Consider the following 17,852-nt stretch of genomic DNA (forward strand, 5'->3'; position numbering starts at 1 on the left):
TCCCGGGAAACAGAAGAAGATCCAACAAGGGTACTAATTCATCTCACTGGTTGGGACGTTTTTGGTAACTCAGGTTATATCTCTCCTCTTTTCGGTTGATATTCTTGATCTCTTTCATCTTCTCGTTATCCTACAACTTCTTCCCTCCCCCAGTTCGTTTCACCTCTGCATCTAGTCGGGTTGGGCTTCTGAGCTATTCATTTTTCTATACATCTTGGCATATGGTGCTCTCTGCTACACATATCTTTACTTGAGAAAAGGAATTTTCCGCTGCGAACCGCGCATATGATTGCGTTACAAAATCACGCTATCTTGCCTCCTCCCGCCAAAGTGGATATCTCACTGCTGCTGAAGCCTCAGGATGAAGAGGAAGCCGCCTCGGTGACTACAGCGCCTAGCTACCCACCCAGCGCAATCCCGCCACCCTCGGTGGCACCGACGTTGCCAGTAGCTGCCCCAGCGTCGTTGTCCTCGGTCCCTCCAGTGCCCCAGCTTACGTCCAAGATCCCGGCTACGGTGCCTGCCAAGCGCCTTCAACCTGCCCACACAGCAGAGTCGCCGGCTAAAAAGCAATCCAAGTGGTCCCCGGAGGAGGATGCCTTGATCATTGAGCTACGAGGGAGTGGCATGAAATGGGAGGATATCAGCAAGCGGCTTCCTGGCCGAAGTGCCATCAGTTGCCGTCTACACTATCAAAATTATTTGGAACGCAGAAGTGAGTGGGATGAGGACAAGAAGAACAAACTTGCGAGGTTATACGAAAGGTATGTTTTAATGCGACAGTGAGGCGGTGCCTCGAGATTAATATAAACGGTTGTTGATTGTCATTGCAGATTCAAAGCAGAGATGTGGTCAAAGGTAGCAGAGGAGATGGCCATTCCGTGGAGGGCTGCAGAAGCCATGCACTGGCAACTGGGGGAACAGGAAATGGCGCGTCGAGCGGGAGTAGTCCCCTTCTCATTATCAAGTACCGCCATAGATCCACCAGCGCCCCGAGCTCGCAGAGCCAGCACGTCTCTATCTCGACCTAGAAAAGGATCGACATCTCGTCCAATCCCTCCGCCGCCACAACTTCCTTCGGTAGAAGAACTTACCGCTGGAGTTCCTGCATTTGCACCGCACCCAACTTTTCCGGCTCCTCGCGAACCCTATAGATTGGGGCGACCTTTGGACCTGGGTGGTCACAGTGGTCATTTGGGACCCAACCTCGGTCTGCCCCCTCGAACCCTCCCGTAGAGGGTATGGAGAAAACGATGTCTATGCCTGTGTGTTTTGCGTTATTACGAATTGCATAGCGCTGGTTGGAGGTATATCTTCTTCACTCATGGGAGGGCTTTTCATATAAGAGCTCTTCCGAGTGCGTGTGTGCGCGTTTTTCATTATCCTCATCTGGCTTTGATCTTGCTACACATGAAAAGGCACCTTCGAGAGGAGGCCTCAATTTGACGAGTCCAATGCTCGTATCGTCATTCCTGTCGTGAGTGCTATGCAGATGTGGGAGACGGGCTTCGAGGCTGGATCTCGATGATCCCACTGCATTTATGTATCTCATGGTGATCCTGGGTTTGTCCGTGTTGCGATCGCCCACCAGTTGTCTTTCTCATATCCTGATTCCAGGACATGACCTCCCGCCTTGTTGATATCCTGCTCGAGTTCCGACTCCTTGTAAAGGTGGTAATACCGATGGAACACCTTGGGCTCGTTGGAAGGAGCGTCCGCAGAAGGGGCTCCCTTCATGACCCAAGGAACCATTATATCTTGCGGATCACCTTTGTCCCAACCTCTACGACTGCTTTTCTGTTCCAGGGCCCAAGCATAGATCAGCGCTCTCCCACCCGAAGAATCTTCCGTGGCAGGTTTCAGCGTGCGCAGGATCTCGCGAATAGCTTGGACCCTTCGTTCAGGAGTGGACAGGTGGTGGATGACAGCAATCGAGATGGCGAAGTCGAAAAAGGAATCTGGATGTGGGAGATGGAGAATATCGGCTATGATGGTTGAGTGTGGCTGATGCTTTTGCGCAATTTGGGCCAAATTTGCGGATCTGACATGGAATGATCAGCTTTTGACTACATTGGGAGGTAAATGCCTGCGTACAACAGGCTTTTTTTTCTTTTGGAACAGGAATGACATGAGAATACCCATATACGAAATACGGTAGATAGAAAGAAACAAAACTGAAATTGAAACCCAATATTCCAAGACGAGACGAGATATTCTGCATGGGAAAGTAAACATACCTATCCGAAGCAACGATAAAGACCTCGCGGTTCACAGCCAGATACTTGCCATTGCCACATCCCACATCCAAACCAACGGAACCGGGCTCTAAACCTCTGAGAAACTGTTCCACAATGGGCCAAGGCTGTCGAAGGGTTAACAAAAAATCCCGAGGTCGCAATTGAAATATCGAGGAGGGTTGGATTCGGCAGGAAAAAGAAGCGGTAGTACCTTGTAACGAGTGGAGGAAAAATGACTGGCTATTTGTTGGTACACTTCATGGACATTCTTCTCTTCATACGATTCCTGATCAGCCGAGGGGATGTTTGCTAGGGCTGGAACATTCGGGGCAGCCATCTTTTTGTTGGTGTTTTTCCCTCTTGGTTTCCCACACTGAACACTGATCCTGCAGATACCCCTCCCACGATAGAAATTAAACTGTTGTTTCTACGAGAGTTTGGAGATCGTTCTCTAAGGATTATTGCACCCCGCTGTAGCCGTGAAAGCAACTCAAAAGATCTTTGAGCTGCAGTGCGATGTAGAGGTAGATTGAATGATTGCAGCTGAAAACGTGCAAAGAAACGAAACAAATTTGGATGTTTGGGAGGAGGGGCCGAAATTCTCCTTCTACACACAAAGACGTCATCTCGCACTGTGTATGCTGTATGGTATCTGTAATACTACTAGCTGGGAGCTCACTGTATGTAATATTAATCATCAAGTTAGTTACCGTACACCACGTGCTCATTGGCGGTTTGGCATCAAAGCAAGCAAACAATCCCCACGATTTATCAGGAACATTGAGACTAGTAGCAGCAATTCCCCTGCTTGTCAATTCCGGTGTTGACATCACCAGCCACTGCTCCGAGCTTAGTTCTAGCTTTCCTCCATCTGGGAAGGCATCCTGATCTGGTCAGTATCATAATTTCCCCTTTCAGACCTTGTAAGCTATTCAAGAACGCACCTGTGGTCCCTCCCAATTCTGTACATTCTCCTATAGTGGAAACCCCTCGCGGGGCAGCTTGATTTATATGAAGGATGAATAGCCGGAGCCTGAATATTAATTGCAATTTCACTGAGAAATCAAGTCTGTTCATGTCAACCTCTTTCGTCTTCTGAACATTTCTCTTGGCACTACTCTATCTAATTCGTGAACATAGAAAGAACTAAGCCCCTCCCTGCTGGACTGCAAACACGGACAGACACAACGCTGTAGGTCGTTGAGCTCCAGAAGCAGCCAGCTGCCACATTATTTCTGTTCAAGCACTTTGAATAGCTTCAGGCTTGCTCCAAAACCATGGCTTTTCAACCTACTCCGGCGGACATTTCTGTCGCCATCACCACGCCCATGGCAAGTTCCAGTACCGAGCCACGCTTGCTAACAGAGCGTCGTATCACTCCCACTTGGAGTGTCTCGCAGCTTAAGGGCAAGCTGGAGACTATGACAGGCGTACCTCCCGGTAGCCAGCGGCTGCTTCTCAAGTCCCCGGGTCGTCCTGACCAATGGGTTGAAGGCGACGACTCCATCATTGGGGACTGGGGGTTGATGAAGGGCTGTGAGATTGAGGTAGGTCTTATTCTTCTGTCCATCACAATTACCGGAATTCTCGAAACTCCCCAGCCTCTGGGATAAATAGATCCTGGTCAATGATCAATTTCGATTATTACCCGCTCAACGAATCCATGTATTGCTTCATTGAAGACCTTGGTTTTCCTTTCATTCATCTTTGGAACACGTCTCAACCAGGGGATTTCCAGTTTATATTATGAGCATATACTCATGTCTCAACCTAGGTCCACGACACTCGTCCTCAAGCAGCCCGGCCAAATTTCACCGACCTATCATCCGTCGAGAAATACGTCCTTCCTACATCCACCTACGAATCACTCTCGAACTCTGTTCTAGCATGGAAGAAGAACCAAAAACTTGGCCGGTTCGATCCAAATGCTCTAACTCCGGAAGAGTCGATCCGTCAGCAGTCAGAGAAAGATGCTGCTGAGATTCAACAGAGAGGTGAGTTACAAGATGTCCCCGATCTTGTTACCCTGGTCGGGGAGTTGGCTTCGCGAACTTTCCACTCAGGAAAGGACCAGTCCTGGGGCTTGACGCAGAAAAAAATTCTGATGATTTTACTTATGTAGGTATTGCTGTTGATAAACGTGCTATCGTCTTGCCCTCGTCCCCGCCTCATATCCGACGAGGAACGATTCGATTTGTTGGCCCAGTGCCTACGATCCCTTTCCCGGGCGTGGACCCCAAGAAGGTGCAGTTAGATCCCGAGGCTCTCCCTCTCTGGGTGGGAATTGAGCTTGATGAGCCGTTGGGGAAGAACGATGGCAGCGTAGGCGGCCAAAGGTTCTTCACCTGCCCGAATAAGACTGGTGTTTTCGTGAAGCCTGAGAAAGTCGAGGTAGGAGACTTCCCGCCGTTGGATTTGGATGACTTGGATGATGAAATAATGGAGGAAATTTGATACTTTCTTCCAAAGCGTCAAGTATGAACACACGAATCAACACAAAATAAAGCAAAGCCTGCTACAATGTACTCCTAATCTCCCTCAAGTTACTCCGATAAATCTACAGCTCATGTCCCCTTGTTCATTGATAACCCACTGTCTGCAAAAGAAAAGGGAGAAGAGAAGAAAAGAACACAGGAGAAGAAAAGAATGGGGGACGAAGCCTTGGTGACGTGAGCAGACTTCCATCCCAACAATTTCACGTAACTAGCGCTAATCCAGAGGTCAAAGCCCGGTGCTGGGCAGGATATAGATGGTGAGTGTTTCAAAATGATAGGAGACGTATAGAGCGAACCCGGACACAACGTTTCAAACATGATCACGTTGCCTTACGTCCGCCTGCTTTCTGTTTGCCCTTCGGTCGACCTTTTACGCCGGTCGGACGGCCAGTCGGTGTGCTTGAGTCCCCGTCCATGGCACCGGGTTTGGTCGCCGACCCGGGGGCAGAGTCGTCGTTCTCCACCGGGACGCAGCCTTGAGTAAAGAACAGTCGGGCATCTTTATTCTGCGTATTGGCAAAACTGTAATAGTTGCCTGCAAACTCGATTAGGATTTCCATCGGTACGGGGCCAAGTCTCCCATATTGTCAAGGAAAGTTGTATACGGAACTCACTCACCTCTTGGTACCTGGAAGACGCACCCTTTGCCCGCACTAAATCGTACACCGGAGATGTCTACTTGCACCCGACCCTGGCAGATGTAGAAAACCATGTGCATCTTCTTAGAATTCTTGGGCTTCTTTACCCCTCCAGGCGGCAGTTCAACAATTCCAGAGCCCAAGAAAGGCGAACTGAGAAGCTTGGCAAACCGCCACGAGGAGTCCTTGACACTCCTTGTCTCCATCCCAGCAGGGGCGTACGCAAGGTCTACGAGCGACTACGTTAGCACGGCAACCTTAGTTAAAGGAGAGTACATACCAACGATCTCCTCTTCTTCACCAACTGCCTGGGCTTCCTCGTCCCACCTCCTGATATAGCCATGCAAGATCCCACTTTCCTTCTCCCAGGGATCAACATACCCGTCTTCTTCATCCGAGGAATCATCATTTTTACCCTTCCTTGATTTGGATTTCTTATTAGGGCGGCGCTTGTTCGATTTCGGTTTCTCTGGCTCGAGTTCTTCCGTGCGAATGATCTCCTTGATGGTCGATAGCGGATACCGCTGGCCCTCCACAGCTTCACCATCGCCATAGACGCATCGTTCATTTCGCCAGTATGCAAGAGGTCTGACAGAAACACGCCCGGATCGTGTATGGGTGGCAGCGCCTTCGGAAGGTACTTCGCGCTTCAGGATATAGAGACTCCGGCCCTTCAAAGGCCCTGTGCGGTTGACATAGTTCTCCACTACCTTGTCCAGCTCTGCATTGCCTGAAGGACTTGGGTTTTTATCAGCTTTGTCCGATACCCTGGGCTTTTTCGACGGCCGTTCTTTCTCCACTTCATCGCTAGTCTTGCGTTGCGTTCGCGGCGGCCTCCCAGGACGTTTGCGCTTTTGTGCCGGCTGTTCTTCCTCAATCTCATGCTCCTGCGTAGCCGTGGATGCCCCGGCCCTTGCACCTTTCACACCTCTCACAACCCTTGGAACGGGTTTGGCTTGCCCTCTCTTGCTGCGGGATTCAGACACGGTTACCGGCGAGTCCAGGTCGGCGCCAGTGTCATCTTGTTCATCTGCATGGTCGTCCGTCAAGGCATCATCGCCTGCATTGAAGCTGTCCATAAAGTCGTCGTGTGTCTGTGCAAATGAATGCCCGTTCTCGTCTCTGTTTAGCTGATTCTCGGTATCGCTATCGGAAAAGCCGGAGTCCATAGGCTCCTCTGTTGGTTCATCGTTAAGTTTGTTGTTCCGTGCACCATTGACTTGGTTTAGAACCGGTGGCGCATTTATGGAACGACTAGTAAGTGGAGATACATCTCGTCGTGATTCCCCCCTGGCACTCCCCAGGCCTTTACCGTCTGAGGGACTGGAAGACGGCTGTTCGCGTTGCGGACTTTGGGAGGATCGCAAGCCGGGAGTCCTCCGAGGTGAGCCAGTCAGCCCGGTCTTCATCGGAGAGCGCGCAACAGGAGGCGGGAAGTAAGAGCTCCGTCTGCTCTTTAGGAAATCGGTGGGGTGCGGACCATTCCCTGCCAAATAATTACCATCGTTAGTATTCAGCTACAATGATGACGAGCTGTGAAACGCACCTTCGTCGATAGACATGCCATCCGAGCCGGTAGAATCCTCAGCTCGGTCACTGAAGCCATTCTCTTTTACGGGCGACGTCTCGGGCGAAGAGAATATCCCGTCAACTTCTTCCATTCCATATTCATCACGTTTCCCTTCCTTCAACATTAACCCCGTGCGCCTGTGGCAGTCACCTGCATCAGCCTCCCGAAATTCTAATAGGTGGAAGCGACTTGAACGGGAGCAGGGGATAGAACAAATACTGAACAGGGGCGATCAATGAGAAATGGCATCGATGATACCGACCTTCCAGCTTTGCCAACATTGGCATAATCGAACTCGCGAGCCTTCGCAGGGCCCCGGGGAGCCATTGTTCCGGAGATTCGGGAGCTGTATGCGGCAGCTTTGAGAGAGGCAACGAGAGGGGTTCAGTGGTGGTGAGACGCGTACGGACCGGGCAGGATGCGCGGGAAACCTGCCGTGTAAAACGTAAGTAGGCGACTGTAGGAGATCACAGTAGTTGCAATTTAGCGGAGAGGGGAAAGAAAATCCCAGGTCTTGGGGATGGCGAATGAATGCTGCGGAGGGGAGTTGGAATCCGTGAGGGCGGCGAACAAACACGCGCGGAAGCGCCGCTAGTCCGGAACCGTTTGGGACGCGTCCATCTTTCACTTTCAACATTCATCTCACTTGCACCCCCCGACTACACCTTTTTGCCCTTTCGCTCGCTTGTCGTGATCGCAAAGTTCCGCCTGGAACCAACGCAATTATGGGCGATTCAGCAGACAACTCCACTGGCCCTCCAAAGGGGGAGTCTCCCGTTACTGCAACAGGCCTCTTCATCCCTCCAAGTATAGATCACTCTCGGCTCTTCGCTGGGGAGTCCTATTCTTACTATTCACCCTGTCCTCCTGTCATTGCAACCTCCAAAGGCACTGAAGCTGCTACAACGAGCTCTTCACCAAATCACCTTGTCTTGGGCGTAGACGAGGCCGGACGCGGTCCAGTTTTAGGCCCCATGGTCTACAGCGCCTTCTACTTGCCCCAAGATCTGCACCATTCCCTCTTGACTCGTGATTACAGCTTCAACGACAGCAAAGTTCTTACGCCCGGCGTGCGCGCTAATCTCATGAAGCTACTATGCACCCCGGGTAATCCCTTATACGAATCCTGCGGATGGGCCGTGAAGCTACTATCAGCGCGTGACATCTCGTCCGGTATGATGCGGCCTGGAACGGGAGCTTACAACCTGAATGCGCAGGCAATGGATGCTACAATTGAACTCATCCGTGGGATCATTGAGGATCGCAACATGGATGTTCGAGAGGTCTACATCGATACGATTGGAAACCCCGCAACCTACCAACAGAAACTCGAAAAGATATTCCCATCACTCAGAATCACCGTGGCGAAGAAGGCCGACTCGTTATATCCGTGCGTGAGTGCTGCAAGTGTTGCTGCCAAAGTCACCAGAGACGTCGCATTGGATCTCTGTCATCAGGCTATATATGAAAACGTGCATGTGGAAGATTCATCGGAGGCCGTGGTGCCACAGAGTTGGGGAAGCGGCTATCCCTCTGATTCAAAGTGTGCCAATTGGTTAAAGAAAAACATGGATCCGATCTTCGGATGGGGCAACGAATGCCGATTCAGTTGGGGCACCGCAAAAGAGTTGCTCGAATTGAAGGGAAGGCCAAAGGTCGACTGGCCTGGAGAAGAAGAAGATAATACGCAGCTCAGGGACTTCCTATTATCTTCAACCAGTAACACTACTAAAGCTCAGCACGAGCTGCTGGAATGGTACGGGTCAAGGTCCACCGAGGTCCTCTCTTAGCCAAACATGACTTTGTTCTATATCATACGCAGATGCAGAGGTGACGATAATAATGACCAAATGATACCCACTTTCTTTTGCAATGTGATTGCCCTTAAGTCCCAAGGAAGCATATGAGATTGTTGTGTCATTTTGCACTTATATGGGCAAGTTGAAGCAAAGACAGAATATAGCGGTTTTATATTAAAGGGGATAGCTTGGGGATGGTAAGCCATCGGGTATCTAAGTCAAGTGCGAGAAGATGGCTGTGTGAGCCACGGGAGGCTCCCGAGGTAAAGCAAAATGCTGGCAAAAATGGCAGAAACATCTGACGCTGGCAGAACACAGCGAACTTCACAGTGTTGTGGTCGCGAAGTAGTAGTTGTCCCAAAGATACTCGTAATCCTCAATGACACTGCCTACCAAATCAAGCAGAGGTTTGCCCCTCATCTTGCCGGTCATGCCTTTCAACCAGGATCTGTGTGAAAGTCAGTACAATACTTTATCTCCTTGTCGGTAGTGTGGAAAGGTTAGAGTGCCGTACTTGGTAATGTTTTCATAAAAGGCCCCACGCATAAACCACCAACCCATCGCCCAACCTCTCTTCCTCAATTCCTCCCGTTCCAGCCCGGTCAATCCCCGAAGGCCGCCTGCAACTCTTTCGCGAAGATCAGCTTTGGCTAGTTGTCGACAGCCATACTCCATGCCGAACCCGATAAGCCAGGGTTTCCAACTCCGCCTGTCTTTGCAGTATCGTTGCAGCATGAGCGCATAAACTACTGGTCGGAGGATGTATAGAATCTCAGCGAATTGGCCCTGGCCAGTGACTCGGTGCAACAGCGTTTTCGGTGGCTTGATATCGTCGGCCGTAAGAACTTTAGATATCAAGTAGTTCGAAAGGTCGTCCACATTAGGCAAAGAAGGAAGCGACAGGCCTGTGCGAGGCATAGTCCAACACAAATCCGACGACCTTTCGCTAGCAGGTGTCTGCATGCCATTCCAGTCGCTATTGTCCTCGTCTTCCAGCGATCTGGGATCTACTTCCCGTTCAGGAAGTGGAGGACTGACTAATGGTCTAGAGTTGGTGAGACGAAGGAGCAACAGGCGACAGATGGCCTTAGCGGCTTCGATTAGGACGATGACACGCCAGCGCACCTTCTCGCCACGACGCCGAGCCGCCATCTCCCACAGCAGTTCCGTATACTGAATCATCTGTAGTGCGATGGCGATCCTCTGATATAGTGAAGAGTGGGAGGTCCAATACTTCGTGTAGCGCGCATGAGGTGATGGTGTAGGCCGCGGGATTTTCGAAGGTAACCTAGAAATGACTCGGGAAACCAAAGAGTCATGGTAGAGTGACAGAAGCTGTACCCCTGAATGCACTTTTTCGCAAAAGTCAGTATAAAATGAACGACTTCTTCGTCTAAGAGGGAACCATTAGGAACGCTTGAATCACGTACCGCACTCTGAGCTTATCTCCGAATCTCGGTATCGTCCTACACATGGTCTTCAGCTTTCCATTTCCTCGACCAAATTCTTGTACCTCAAGCTTCATGCACTAACCTGGAATGATGTATGTGAGAGACCTCAGCGCGGACTCCACTTGGCCCACAGAGCTAGCATTCTTCGTCACGAACTCCTCGTACAGTGGGAGCCATTTGGAAGGTTGCAACAGTGCGGCAGGTATCGGGTTTTGGGCGCGCCATGAGGATTCCATATTCAGGGCAAAACCATGGATAATATAGGGTGAGCTTGATGTCTTTGATGTCAAGAAGTGTTATGAAAAATTATGACTGGAGGTTCCCCCAAGCGTACCCAGGCGTGTCAGCTGGGCTGGAAGAACGACTTTATCTACGGCGTGAGCTAGTTCCGGGTGGGTAGGGAGAGGTAGGCCGAGGTAGGCACCAGGGTAGCGGCTAAGGCACGTGTCGGGAGCTTGCCAAGAAATGCGGTACTATTACAATAATACAGTAAATATATCAGAAAGCGACTTGGACAAACAAGCGATAATGCTTGGGTTATATTGGAAGCCCCGATAGAGGAACTTTGGCATGTATCTACTGCCTAGGTAACTTTTGTGGAAGCTCACCCGCAAACCCAAGCGCAGCCCTTGAAGCCTAGTGCAATGTTTTCACTCATCTGCAAACTTCCAAAGGCCACCGGGACGCATTGCCTCTCGATATCGGTCTCGCACCTTCTCCCTTTCAATCTCCCTTGCCTCCTCGTGATCACGTTGCAATTCCTGTGTATCAGGCATATCTGTGCGCCAGTATCCCGGTGGCGATCCCGATCGCTGGTGGTGATGCCTATGCTTCCCAAATCGATTGGCAATGAGCCTGGCGTTCGCCTCTTGCAGAAGACTCTTTCGATCCTCCGTGCTTAGTTTATCGAGTATATGTGTTTCCTCTCCTAAATAGTCCTCCAGAATCTTCCGCTCTTCCTGTTCTCTGTCCTTATCAGAGGTCGCGTTCGTCGGAAGACCGCCCAGGCGTGCCATGGCATGGAACTTGCCTCCGCAGCAGCCGGGGCGCATACAACCCTTTGCACACTTGCGCTCGTCCGTGGTGCGAATGACACTGCTAAACGCATAATCTACCCCTTGGTTATAGTTTGGATTAATACTGAAATGGGTGAGTTCGAGACAATGCAGCGGCAAGGTTCTATACGATATACGCGTGGCGTTCTCCTTTATCCGTTGTGCTTCGCTTCCCGAAGACGAGGTGGCCTGAGCGAATCCATGTTGAGTATCAAGTTTCGAATACCCCTGCATGATTTCTGATTCAGCATTTGGCTGTCCTCCCCTGCTATTATTAGATGTTTGTGACAAAGTTCGTCCAACAGAAGGAGAGCTTTGCACTGTGCGGCCCCTTGTGAATTCTCCATTCATATTCCTTGGTTGGAGCTGTTGTTTAACAGGTACCGGTCCTTCGAGAAGTCCTTCCAGTCTTTGTACTTCCTTTCCTGGGTCTGGACGTGGCGACCTAGCTTCAAAAGCCGACGTGTTAAATCGGTTTGGTGTAGCGACGTTCACGTCATTCTCTTCACCATCCTCAGTCATCGCCGAGATGGGGTATTTGGGTCTCGGTTTTGATCCCTTCGCGGCTGCTGTGTCTAATCGTTGGTCATATCTATTGGTGCTTGTGTTGCCATTGACCGATTGCAGTACCGTGGGTCGTCTCGAAAACGAATGAGATGTTGCTGGGGGCAGGCCTTTGCGCCTGGCTTCAATCGCTGGTGAAGCCGCTCGCTCGGAGTCAATTTCCTTATACTTCTTTCTCTTAGTTGGTGTTTCAACCAAGACAGCGACCTCGTCTAGGTCCTGGGTCCCAATAGCCCCGCAACTAGATGATGGCCCCGCCAAAGGGCTAGATGACAAGCCCTCATCTTTGATAGGAATAGGCTGGCTTGAATCACTGTTACCATGATCAGGGGCATTATCGTGAAGTGTTGGGCATATCTGATGAGGCGGTTGTGATGCTGAACGTTTCCGTTTGACAGTTGCGGCCGGAGCAGTTGCACTCTGAGCTGCAGCTGGCTCCCTTGGCACGTCGGCATTTGAAGATTTATCATGAGCATCTAGTCCTAATGGATGCAAAATAGGGGCGGAAGCTCCTCGCCAAATTGGATGCATGGCTGATTTCGAAGAGTTTATTGGCATAGATGTTGATAAGTTAGTGAATAAGCGTGAATGTTCTTCACAGCTGTTTTTCTTAGTCCGCTGAAAACCAACTGCTTCTCCATCGAGCACCAATGTGAAATTGTCGCGGTCGAGGTTCTTTCTCCAATGCATTAATTTCTTTTTGTGACGTTTGACTTGTCTTCGAAGTTCGCCAGACGCTTTCATAAGCGTCTGAGCTTCTGTGTAAAGCGCGGCATACAAGTCCCTCACCGCCATTATCTCAGTAGAGTCGAAGCTCTCCGAGTCCATGCGTTTGGCACATATACGATCTATAGCACGATGCGGCGCGTACGTTGCTTCCAGTTCGAGGGACTTCTGAGCCGTAACTTGGTCTTCAATGGACCCAACATCCCCGAGACGCAGCTCATCCTGTAGAAGAGTAACCTCATCCTTCAAGGCTCTTAATTCTGCATCCGCTCTTTTCCGTGCTTCATCTGCAATTCTAACCCTCTCCTCGGCCGCCTGCACCTTCGCGTCTCGGAGAGCAAGTTCTCGTTGAAGGGTCTCGTAGACATCTTTGAAACAATCGCCAAAGGCTTGGGTAACAGAGACTTGGAACTGTTCAAGAGCCTCCATTGATTAAAGCCTATGCTACATGCAGGAGAGGTCTCCCGGATGTACGTAGTAGCATAGGGCGGCTGTGACACGCGACTTTGACGCGCAAAGATACCATTAGTTTCCTGATTGTATGAAAGTACAGAGGACCGCTCTAATACCTCGGCACGTATCGTATCGTTCGAGACATCGGTCCGCCATACATACCGTATCAACCACCCTCAGATAAGCCTCCGCCCTGACATTATTAGGCGGATAGGCGGAATAGCAAGAAGTGGTGCCTCCCTCTCAAGAGTGCGTTCATCCAGCAAGCACTGGCTTGTGCAGTCGGTTGTTCCAATTTCGTGACTGCCTTTACCCCAGCATTGCATTCTCAATCACAAAATGCCAAAGAGGCGCAATGCTGAAGATCTTCCCCCGACAAAGCGTCTCCGCATGACCCCCAATGGCCATCTCGATCACATATCCAGACTAAGTGACGAGCTCCTACTTCACATATTGTCTTTTCTCCCCCTCCCCTCTCTGCTTGTCTGCCAACAGTATGTCCTCCTCATTTAGGGTGTCGGCCTCACAGCTCATCACTTCTCCCCACATAGACTCTCGCGTCGGTTCCATGTCTTAGCTGGAGATTCAGAGCTCTGGAAAAGACAGTATTATTCCCGATGGGTACGGCCTCGAGCGCGTCGGTTACCAAATGCTAGGCGTGCACTCTTATCCCGTTCTGAAATCGAGTATTCACCTAGGGTGTCTACCTGGCTTGACCACAGTCACTTGGCAAAGGAAGGAGTGGCCACGAATTGGAAACGACAGTATCGACTCCGACACAACTGGTCGAGGGGAGTCTGTCGGGTCACAGAGATCGAGTTTCCACAACCGCTTCGTCGACAGCTGCTAGTAACATTTTGTGCTGGTATCGTGTTTACAGCGGATTCAGATCATGGCCTAAGAGCTTGGGCCGCCGAGAAGCCTGAACAATGCTTAGCAAGGTCTCCTTTGGCCAAATCGCCGTCGCGATCGTTACCCGCTCCCACAGCAATGGCGGCTGCAACGAGCGGTCCACAGCAGAGCTTAATAGATGTTACAATTGGTTTTGAGGATGGCCGTCTCGGCGTCTATACTCTAGACACAACAACTTTCTGGATTGAAACGCGCTTTGCCTACGTTGAATGCACCGGTGAAGCCATCACGGCAATGGCCTCGTACTCCCCTTTCCTGCTTTTAGTTTCTCAACACAAGGTTCTATCTCTGTATGAAACAATCACAGACGAAGACGGTTGGTCATTAACTCCACGACTACTGACTACTCTCAAGGCGGACAGTATATTGGATCCAATATCGCTATCTGTCCGCGCTGCGGGTCCCAAAATAGTAGCGTCTATAGTGTACAGCTTTTACCATATAGGCTGCGGCTGGTCACTAGGTATTCAAGAATTGCAGTTCGGCTTGGACGGTCAGCAGCTGAGTTCTCGGCTTGCTACCACAGTCGACTGCCAATACGGGATCGTGTCCCCAACTTCTCGCGGCCGGTCAAAAAGGGACTATCGCACCACATATGTGGTAGGCTCCGGGATTGAGCTAAATACAAGGCCACCCGGTCCTTCAATATCACACTATGAACCACCAACCTCGGTGTCCTATTCTCATCCTTACCTTTTGACTTCGCACGCGGACAATACCCTGACTGTGTACCTTGTGGTCTCCACTTCGATGAGCCTTTCCGTGACAAGCTGCCAGCGTCTCTGGGGCCATACATCGTCTGTCTCAGCCGTGCAGGTTAGTGATCGTGGTAAGGCGGTTTCAGTGAGCTCTAGAGGAGAAGACATCAGAATATGGGAACTTGAATCTTTGGTCTCTTCACTCGGAGGGCACAGGGCGTTAAGGGACGGGAATAGCATCCGAGTAAGCCCAGGAAATAGGGCAGATCAGCGACATGATAGCCTTGACTTAGTGTCGGAGTCTTCTCAGGGTCAGCTCAACGCAATCCGATCAAGCTCGGTCGACCATACCTACGGGTTAACGGGGATGCATAATTGTGTTGGCTTCGACGATGAGCGAGTCCTTCTACTCCGCGAAAAAGAAGTTGGGACGCAGATGCTCGAACTATATGACTTCACGTGAAATGAAAATTCTGTAATCTATACCATAGATCAGAGTTCAAGCCTGGTCAGGAAGGCCTTTATGAACCACCTGCTGTCCAAAAGTCTGACTATGTCGCTAACAAATTTCCGAACGTCCAATCGAGAAGAGGTATTCATGGCAAAAGCAATCAGTAGGATGAGAAAAACCAAAGAGTAAGCGTAGGCCATTCTCGATCGACATGGGAAACCTCAAGGTGCAAGCAACCAAGGTGTCCGGTCCCGGAGAGGACCTTGGGAGGGAGCCATAAGAGTCACGGCGTAGTTTAAAGCGCTACCATCCTGCCCTGAAGTAGCGGGTTGTTTCCCTCTCCTCGTACCTTTCTTTCTCCCGCGGTCATGTTTGATGTTATCTACTGTTCGACACGAGCGGCCTACTAGGGGGCAGTCTCATCACAATGTCCACACTTCTACCCTGTGATATACGGCTGCGCATACACTCGCTAATTGAAAGGCATCAAAATATGAAGCACCTGGTGCGGAATAAATTTCAGCGACTGATAAGAGAATGATCTTGGATAGGATGAGTCTGCTTTCATCCTCGTTGTCGCAGAGGAGAAGCAAGAGGATGTACCAATCTCACGAAGGTCTGGTTAGAGCCCCGCCAAAGACCTTCGCTCCTTTCTCATCGCGACTGCTGCGATCGCCACCACATGTATGGCATAACTGCGGATCGCTAAACGCTACCTGGAAAAGCTAAGTAGGACTTGGCTTAAGGGCACAGCATGGGTGTGGGTATGGCGCGAAAAGCCAGGATCACACCCAGGTCTGGAAGCGGGCAGGTGTTGTGTGTTGCGGCCTCCCGGCGTTAAAGCCCTGCAGGAACCACGGGAAGCGCTCCCCCGCACCGACTGTCCGCATGTCTGATTTATTTTTCCTTCTGGTTATTATTTATCGGCGCTAGCAAGAAATCCCTACCTAAATTTCTGATCGCCCAGTTTCCACCCCCTCTCAAACCCTCACCTAGCCATCACCATCCTCTCTCTTACCTCTTCACCCCAAAAGTTTTTTACCAGTTTCACCTACATCCTATATCCACAATGAGTTTTCAAGCTGGAGGTCGTGGCTGCTTCAACTGTGAGTCCTTTTCCCCCCGCGCTCTGCTCCGTCGATTGTCAAACCTGAGCCCTTCGATTCTGTCATGCACCTTGTGTGCCTCACATTCCCGCAGCTCCAGCCGAGGGGGAGGAAAAAACGGTTTCCTTGATCATGATTGCCCATCATCCACCGAATTCTACTTGGTGTCCTCAGTTTACAGCTGGGATCCCTTGACCTTTCATGACCACCTATCTATCTGTCCCATTTTCCTCATAGCGAATGGTCCTGCCGTCTTAGCGCGGTGGCTACCATTCCTGGTGAAGCGAATTTCTGGATTGGCACGGAAAAGCTAACAAAAGATCTTCATTCATTTTAGGCGGTGATGCTTCCCACCAGGTAAACATTTCCCTGTCACCATCGTCTCCTCATAGCATACTCGGCCAGCATATTCTGGGATTGTCTCTATAATCATGGTTTGGCAACGTTCTAATCTCTAATCTCTACAGGCCCGTGACTGTCCCAAGAAGGGCACTCCTACCTGGTATGCTTAATTTGCACTGTCCATTTTCCTCTTACTGTAAACATTATTGACTAAATTCGGTAGCTACAACTGTGGTGGTATGTCTCCCGACCTTGTCTCTACATCAATGACCAATCTCCCTCATCTCTTTTCGTTCACTGGCCCATGTTCATTGCGCCTTTTCCCGTTGATTCTTAGCCACTCTATCTAACCGCACCTTTGTACCATCACAGGACAGGGACACGTCAGTAAGTCAATCAGCTAATTCTCCAGTTCTCCGTCTTTTGATCATATATATATATATCTTCCTTTCTTTTGCCAAGATGCTAACAAGCCTATCTTGCAGGCCGTGAATGCACTGTAGCACCCAAGGAGAAGTCCTGCTACCGCTGCGGTGGTGTGGGCCACATCTCCCGTGAGTGCCAGGCTAGCCCCGCCGAGGGTTTCGGTGCTGCTGCTGGTGGTGGCCAGGAGTGCTACAAGTGCGGCCGTGTCGGTCACATTGCTAGGAACTGCCCTCAGAGCGGCGGCTACGGTGGTGGCTTTGGCGGCCGTCAGCAGACTTGCTACTCTTGCGGTGGCTTCGGACACATGGCTCGCGACTGCACCAACGGACAGAAGTGCTACAACTGTAGGCTACCGCACCCTTCACAATCTCTCATCTTCAGTTAGACACGCTAACACTGTATTCCTAGGCGGTGAGGTCGGCCACGTCTCCCGCGACTGCCCTACCGAGGCCAAGGGTGAGCGGGTGTGCTACAACTGCAAGCAACCTGGTCACGTCCAGGCTGCTTGCCCTAACTAAATAGTTGATCTGCATGCTGCATCGTTTGTCTTCTGTCGCGCTATCATACGCGAGACCAGGATATCGGGATGACCTTTATCGCGCTCGCCGTGATCATCTACAATCTCTTTACCCCGATTTCTCTGGTCTAATGCACGACTTGGCTTGCGAGCCTATCTCTGATTGACTTCCTCCGCCGGCTGACAATGATATCCAAAAATGATATCCAGTTATCGTGGAATCAAACGGATGAAGTCCGGTGTTCCAAACAATAAAAGCGGGAGAATCAGTTTGTAAGACTGATAAGTGGTGGCCTGGGTTTGCGAGTGGGCAAACATGTGAAATGATGTGTAATGCGGAAGAAAACTTGTCCACAAAACTAGCATATGAAAGCAATTTCAATTCCACGGTTCCATCTTAGTCAGGCTTTGC

The 17,852-nt window shown here is 50.5% G+C and overlaps 9 protein-coding genes across 9 annotated transcripts; 5 read left to right on the forward strand and 4 right to left on the reverse strand.

Moving 5' to 3' along the window:
- Window positions 1-285: 285 nt before the first annotated feature.
- Window positions 286-1,528, forward strand: BO88DRAFT_425682 (MYB DNA-binding domain protein; the record flags this gene model as incomplete). Its single annotated transcript, XM_025708847.1, has 6 exons — window positions 286-764; window positions 834-930; window positions 980-1,048; window positions 1,085-1,300; window positions 1,332-1,365; window positions 1,419-1,528. 6 exons carry the CDS (start codon window positions 286-288, stop codon window positions 1,526-1,528), a joined length of 1,005 nt encoding a protein of 334 aa, XP_025562510.1.
- On the reverse strand, window positions 1,053-2,574 carry BO88DRAFT_462864 (tRNA (carboxymethyluridine(34)-5-O)-methyltransferase; the record flags this gene model as incomplete). Its single annotated transcript, XM_025711231.1, has 3 exons — window positions 1,053-2,041; window positions 2,238-2,362; window positions 2,449-2,574. 3 exons carry the CDS (start codon window positions 2,572-2,574, stop codon window positions 1,549-1,551), a joined length of 744 nt encoding a protein of 247 aa, XP_025562511.1. The 3' UTR covers window positions 1,053-1,548.
- Window positions 2,575-3,041: 467 nt separating this feature from the next.
- BO88DRAFT_405064 (tubulin-folding cofactor B) lies at window positions 3,042-4,800 on the forward strand. The gene is made up of 3 exons (XM_025706784.1): window positions 3,042-3,784; window positions 4,012-4,231; window positions 4,360-4,800. The coding sequence occupies exons 1-3, from the start codon at window positions 3,515-3,517 to the stop codon at window positions 4,689-4,691; spliced, it is 822 nt and encodes a 273-aa protein (XP_025562512.1). The 5' UTR covers window positions 3,042-3,514; the 3' UTR covers window positions 4,692-4,800.
- A 252-nt stretch (window positions 4,801-5,052) lies between these two features.
- On the reverse strand, window positions 5,053-7,464 carry BO88DRAFT_488112 (Cupin domain protein; the record flags this gene model as incomplete). The annotated part of the gene is made up of 5 exons (XM_025712597.1): window positions 7,203-7,464; window positions 6,917-7,077; window positions 5,651-6,856; window positions 5,351-5,599; window positions 5,053-5,267 (listed from the first exon to the last, which is right to left on the reverse strand). The coding sequence occupies exons 1-5, from the start codon at window positions 7,265-7,267 to the stop codon at window positions 5,053-5,055; spliced, it is 1,896 nt and encodes a 631-aa protein (XP_025562513.1). The 5' UTR covers window positions 7,268-7,464.
- Window positions 7,465-7,581: 117 nt separating this feature from the next.
- BO88DRAFT_405066 (ribonuclease H2 catalytic subunit RNH201) lies at window positions 7,582-9,021 on the forward strand. The gene has a single exon (XM_025706785.1). The coding sequence runs from the start codon at window positions 7,666-7,668 to the stop codon at window positions 8,728-8,730; it is 1,065 nt and encodes a 354-aa protein (XP_025562514.1). The 5' UTR covers window positions 7,582-7,665; the 3' UTR covers window positions 8,731-9,021.
- BO88DRAFT_405067 (peroxisomal membrane protein PEX16) lies at window positions 8,824-10,570 on the reverse strand. The gene is made up of 4 exons (XM_025706786.1): window positions 10,273-10,570; window positions 10,170-10,205; window positions 9,254-10,091; window positions 8,824-9,187 (listed from the first exon to the last, which is right to left on the reverse strand). Exons 1-4 carry the CDS (start codon window positions 10,424-10,426, stop codon window positions 9,064-9,066), a joined length of 1,152 nt encoding a protein of 383 aa, XP_025562515.1. The 5' UTR covers window positions 10,427-10,570; the 3' UTR covers window positions 8,824-9,063.
- A 52-nt stretch (window positions 10,571-10,622) lies between these two features.
- Window positions 10,623-13,031, reverse strand: BO88DRAFT_48482 (SAE2-domain-containing protein). Its single transcript, XM_025712306.1, has 2 exons — window positions 10,799-13,031; window positions 10,623-10,663 (listed from the first exon to the last, which is right to left on the reverse strand). The coding sequence occupies exon 1, from the start codon at window positions 12,962-12,964 to the stop codon at window positions 10,841-10,843; it is 2,124 nt and encodes a 707-aa protein (XP_025562516.1). The 5' UTR covers window positions 12,965-13,031; the 3' UTR covers window positions 10,623-10,663; window positions 10,799-10,840.
- A 171-nt stretch (window positions 13,032-13,202) lies between these two features.
- On the forward strand, window positions 13,203-15,061 carry BO88DRAFT_488116 (WD domain protein; the record flags this gene model as incomplete). The annotated part of the gene is made up of 2 exons (XM_025712598.1): window positions 13,203-13,482; window positions 13,540-15,061. Exons 1-2 carry the CDS (start codon window positions 13,328-13,330, stop codon window positions 15,059-15,061), a joined length of 1,677 nt encoding a protein of 558 aa, XP_025562517.1. The 5' UTR covers window positions 13,203-13,327.
- Window positions 15,062-17,454: 2,393 nt separating this feature from the next.
- Window positions 17,455-17,607, forward strand: BO88DRAFT_340795 (uncharacterized protein; the record flags this gene model as incomplete). The annotated part of the gene is made up of 1 exon (XM_025703073.1): window positions 17,455-17,607. The coding sequence occupies one exon, from the start codon at window positions 17,455-17,457 to the stop codon at window positions 17,605-17,607; it is 153 nt and encodes a 50-aa protein (XP_025562518.1).
- Window positions 17,608-17,852: the final 245 nt, after the last annotated feature.

This window comes from Aspergillus vadensis, assembly GCF_003184925.1.
Source record: "Aspergillus vadensis CBS 113365 unplaced genomic scaffold BO88scaffold_12, whole genome shotgun sequence".
In the NCBI taxonomy this organism is placed as follows: domain Eukaryota; kingdom Fungi; phylum Ascomycota; class Eurotiomycetes; order Eurotiales; family Aspergillaceae; genus Aspergillus; species Aspergillus vadensis.